Source organism: Sesamum indicum, linkage group LG10 (genome assembly GCF_026168435.1).
Source record: "Sesamum indicum cultivar Baizhima isolate 11 linkage group LG10, ASM2616843v1, whole genome shotgun sequence".
Lineage (NCBI taxonomy): Eukaryota > Viridiplantae > Streptophyta > Magnoliopsida > Lamiales > Pedaliaceae > Sesamum > Sesamum indicum.
Window position 1 is genome coordinate 14698734 of NC_142666.1, and position 5366 is coordinate 14704099.

The 5366-nt window shown below is 31.9% G+C and overlaps 1 protein-coding gene across 1 annotated transcript; it reads right to left on the bottom strand.

Annotated features, from left to right (window-relative positions):
- Window positions 1-2930: 2930 nt before the first annotated feature.
- Window positions 2931-4712, bottom strand: LOC105172141 (basic leucine zipper 23). The gene is made up of 2 exons (XM_088885644.1): window positions 4564-4712; window positions 2931-4439 (listed from the first exon to the last, which is right to left on the bottom strand). Exon 2 carries the CDS (start codon window positions 3907-3909, stop codon window positions 3139-3141), a length of 771 nt encoding a protein of 256 aa, XP_088741770.1. The 5' UTR covers window positions 3910-4439; window positions 4564-4712; the 3' UTR covers window positions 2931-3138.
- Window positions 4713-5366: the final 654 nt, after the last annotated feature.

The window sequence follows — 5366 nt, forward strand, 5'->3', positions numbered from 1 at the left end:
AAATATTTGCATGCATGGCGCTTGCTTGAATAACCTCAATGTTTATATTTTAATATATACAGAGAATTCTTTTTTTTTTAATTATTTTCAGGACTCAATTTGATAAAAAAATAAAAAAAAGTACGAAAGCAAGAAACCCCGATATTACCATGTTCTTCTTAAATAAAAAGTGTTTGAATAAAATAAATTTTTATGAAGTTTATAAAATATTAGTAACGTCAATTTTATAATTAATATGATCAAATTTAAAAGAGTTTGCTAAGCATATTTTAAAAAAAGTTGCGTACTCTTTATTTTTTTTCTAAAAGAGTACATCTTATAAAATATTTTGAAAAATTTATAAACTCATCAAAATACCCTTTAAGTCTCGATCTGACCAAACAAGCCCCTTATTTGTTTTTAGGATAAATTACAATAATATCTACTAAAATTTGATAATAATTATAAATATTTGTTTTTTGTTTGAAAAATTACCAATAGTCCCCTGATTTTAACGTATATTCAATAACTAGTCCATTGTATTAGTCTTTGTTATGCTTCCTTCCGTTATTTATGATGAATTGATCAAATTGTCCCATTTGGACTTTTTAAAAAGGGAAATTTTAAAACTTTTTCATGGACTAAAAGGGCAAAATGAAAATTTCACATTTGCAACTTCTTTTTTACAATTTTTTAATTAAAATAAAAACAAAAGAAGGACAAAGACTTTCACACCTTGGTCAAGAATTATATAATTTTATCAAATAATAAAAATATTAATAATTTTTTAAAAATAAAAAAATATTTATAGTAATACGAAACTTTATAAAAGTTAGTAGGATTAAAATTAACTTTTTCAAAAAAAAACAAAAAACAAAAACAAAAACAAAGAACAGTTCCCTTCAATTAGTAAAAAAGCCCATTCCTTCAATTAAGCCAAACAGCTGAAGAGGCCCATCTTGAAAGGGTTATAGAAGGACTTAACTGCTCACCAACACAACTTCCTACAAGCCCATAATAAGGATGGGGTATGCATGAATGAATTTTAAATATAAAAATAGGGTAAATTATAATTATTTTTTTTGAAATTTGGTGTAATTACAAATACCATCTCGTTGTTTAGAAAATTATAAATACTCTTCTAATTTTAATGTTCGTCTAACAACGAACCCATTCTGTTGAATTTTCATCCAAATTTTATGGTGAACTGATCAAAATGCCTTTTTGAATTTTAAATATAAATATATATATATTTTTTATAATTCTAAAATATTTTTATGAACTAATACTCCATATAGATTATTAATTTTACCCACCATCAAATATTTTTAATATTTTTTTAAAAAAAATACAACAAAGGTAATATAGTATTGTACATTTCACTGTCAAGGGACCACATAATTATTTTCTATTTAAGGGGGCATTTATAATTTTTCAAATAATGAAAGGATATTTGTAATTATACCAAACCTTAGGGAGGTAGTTGCAATATACCCTAAAAAAATTAATGAACTTACGAATGGAATAAAGATAGATAATAAATGATTTTATTATTTTATTTATGTATTTGGTACAAAAAAGGAATAAGAAAAAGATTAAATGAAAACTTTCTATAACTCATTCATATGTTTGGTAAATTGGATAAAATTGCAAGTTCAGTCCTCTAAGGATAGGTGCCGGCAATTTTTGTCTTGTTGAAATTAATTTTGATGATTTGGTCCCACAATTAAAAAAAATTGGGCATTTGAGGACAGTTGGGGAAAAAAAAAAACCCCAAATTCACGTGTCACGTGCACATCACATGCAGTTTTTGCAGTCAATATATGAATTTTTGGAAAAAAATTGTCCTCAAATTGCCAATTCATTATAATATAGGACCAAATTGCTGATATTGATCTCAACAACACCAAAATTGTAACCCTCCTATACTCGAAGGACTGAAATTGCATTTTTTTCTAATAAACTGTAATGAAACTTTAATGGGAAAAGGACACACAGGCACACACAATCACAAGTTTTATTACATAAGAAATATTGTTTTAAAATATTAAATTAATTACAAATTTGCAATATATATTTTTTAGAATGTTTTAGTATAATAGATATTTAATAAATACTTATTATTTACAAAAAAATGTCATACGTACTGAAAATACAGAAAATATATTAATGATATTGTTATATAAATACTTTTATACTTAGTAAAATACATATAAGTACGTGACCATGCAGTTAACCACGAGGACAAGTATACATGATTCACTTCATCAAAAGTTTGTTGTCCGAACCAGGTCAGATCAAACCGAATCGTGTTACAACTGTCATTTCACCTGTCATGTGATTGGTTAATTATTTTCAACTATATGATAATTAAACGATAAGTGTAATGCACGCATTGCATGATAACATTCGATATTTTTGCGAACCCAATTCAAACTAGACTCAAAACTCCATTGAACTCTGTTTTGTAAAGACATGAGCCAAGATTTGAGATGGTTTTTGCCGTCTGAAAAACAGGGGCTTTGACAGCAAAAGCTTCAGGCAGAAAATTTTCCAATTCTATGAAACAAACAAGATGCAACTGAGCTCAATTGACGTTGTCGTGAGGAAACGAAAATGGATTCGTTGAAATATATGCCGATGACAATATAATGAACAAGGGATCAATGTCTTGGAAGTTATGTGGGAGATGCTTTGATTGTGCTCATCTGGTGATGGAATGCCATGGCTGATCATCTCATTAACACTTAACAGCCAACAAACTGCACTAGTATTCGACACATAAAATGCATATACCAGCAACAAACACACGGTTCTTGAACTATTTATGGCATTCAAGTAGATGGTTTCAGTTCTAAGGAGCGACGAGAATGCAACGTCTGTAAGACATAACTAAGCAGTCTATGAACACAAACACCACATAGGCATTGCACACAGTCTGTCTGATGTGATTAGGACGAACCACGTATATTTGTTTTTATCCAACTTTGTCATACTTGTTTCTTGGTAGTACAGAGGTTTTTTATATGTAAGGTAGACATGTATATATCTATAGACAAACTCTTCTTCTGTAGCACAATGCATATCAAGCGTAAACTATGTACCGTTCTAGCATACAAGATCTTTAAGCATTATGATCATAGTGCAACTTGCCTTTGGTTACTCCTCTTGGGGCGCAGATGAAACCAAGGTCTCCAGCGAATCCTGCAACCGTTTCTCTGCACTTTCAATGTAGTTCCTGCTAGCTTGACAATCAACAATAGCGGGCTGGCAATTGGTTTCCCAAGCAGCCATTGTTTTCCCACATCCGTCAACACCATTGGACGGAAAGGATGAACCTGCCAAGCCACAGGCTAAGTCGTTCATGCCGGTTGGTTGAATCCCATATTCTCCTTCCTTGAAAGTAGTGATAGCACTACTCCGTTTTTGAAATGGGAAATCTCCCAGTTCATTGTTGATCTTTCCACTAAGGTCAAGCAGAAGGGTTCTGAGCCTCACGATTTCGGCTTCAAGAATAGCCTGCCTCTGCAGTTTTTTCATCAACTGCTGGTTCAACAATCTCAGTTTCTTGACTTCCTCCTCTAAATAAGCCGCGTGGGCCTTCTTCTTCTCCCTATACTTCCTAACAGCTTCCCTATTCCCCAAAGGCCTCTGACGTTTTGAAACCGGGCTTTTCTCATCACACGGGTCGTTGTCCTCCTCAGACGGGATAACGTGTGTGTGAGTGTGGTAGCATGTGTGGGTGTGGGCAGTATCCGGACCCGGGGGGTTGCAAGTGTGAGTGTGAGTACATGTTTGTGCATTTCTCAACAAATCATCAAGAAATGAATCTGCTGAGAGTGATGCTTGGATATTACTGGAAGAATCCGAATTCGGAAGAAGTAAACGGTCTGAAAGCTCAACCTCTCCATCATCCATATATTCTTTCATCCCTCAAGAAACCAAGATAACCCTCCCACCAGTTCTAAATCATAAGTAGTTGCTCCCACAATTGCACAACAAATGTTCTTGCTAGATTATGCAGAATTTTCACAAAATCATTTGAAAAGTGCCTAAATTTTACACCAAAACCCCAACAATCAAGAAACTTCCCAATCAAAACATGAATGTTTTCCACTAAAATGATTCATTCAAGAAAATTGAGCCCACCAAGAAAAAGTTAAAGAGAGCAGAATCTTAGCTGTGCCCATAGCATAAAATTCCACAGAGGTCCACAAACCCCTCAATAAATTTCATTACCCGCAGAGAAAGCATAAAATAGGCTAAATAAATCAAACATACAAATATCAATCATCATTAATAACAAAAAAACCCCTTCTTTTTAGCATTTAAAAGGAAAAAAAAAAAAGAAACATATAGAAATCAGCAGGAGTAGACAAAACCTGAAGATTACAACACAGCCACTCTGCAATCTCTCAAAGTGGTGAAGATTATCAGAACTGAAGTGGGGTAGGCTGAGACTGAGAGAGAGAGAACAAAAGATCTATGAAGAAGAAAAAGGAGAGGGACAGAGAAGGAGATATTCTCCAGAAGAACTGTCAAAAGTTCATAGCTGAGTGTGTGTTGTGTGTGTTTTTTCATTACCTGATTAGGATTTAGCTTAGATTCTCCGACCCTGAGGAAACATTAAGAATGCCCTTTTCTTGGTTTTCTTTATTATTGTTATCTGTTTGTCAGCACAAAATGTCAACCTTCAACTGTGCAAAACTATACTGCTACATGTTATTGCTAAGACTTCTTGGTGACAAGTGATTTATTGCATAGCAAGACTTTAGGACAACATTTATTTCATGAAAAGGAAAAAGGAGATGAGCCCTTTTTGATATTACATGGAATTTTATGTTTGAAACTCTACAAAAATATGAATGTATTTTGTTCTTGAATTAGTGAAAAGATTGCTCAATTTTGATTAATAAGACAACATTGTTGGTATTTCCTTTGTGAGAAATATACCCTTTCAATCATGATAAAATGTAGGATGAGAGTGTTCCTTCTTCTCATTTTAAGGTAGACTTTCATAGTTAAAAGAGGCTATTTGAAAACACATTTTAGATGGATTTTTAGGTATGAATGTCCATTTGAAAAGAAAAAAAAAATATTAAATATTCAGTGATTAAGATTAATTGAAATTTTAAGAAGTAGAAATTCGTACTTTATTTAGAAAATATACTAAGGGCTGCAAAGTGCACTTGTTGAAAAGTATATTTTCTAAAGGATAATTAGACTGCAATTGGAAATCGCCCTTATAAAAGTAATTTGATCAGAAAAAAATTATTTGACCTACAATAAATCTATACTAAGTTGATCAAGGGTAAATATGAATTCTCATTTAATTTTTTTTACTGATGTCAACAAATTTCATAAATTTTACTAATAGATAAATCTAT

Excerpts from the sequence above, each read along its gene's own strand:
- LOC105172141 (XM_088885644.1), bottom strand. The coding sequence starts at position 3,909 with ATGAAAGAATATATGGATGATGGAGAGGTTGAGCTTTCAGACCGTTTA.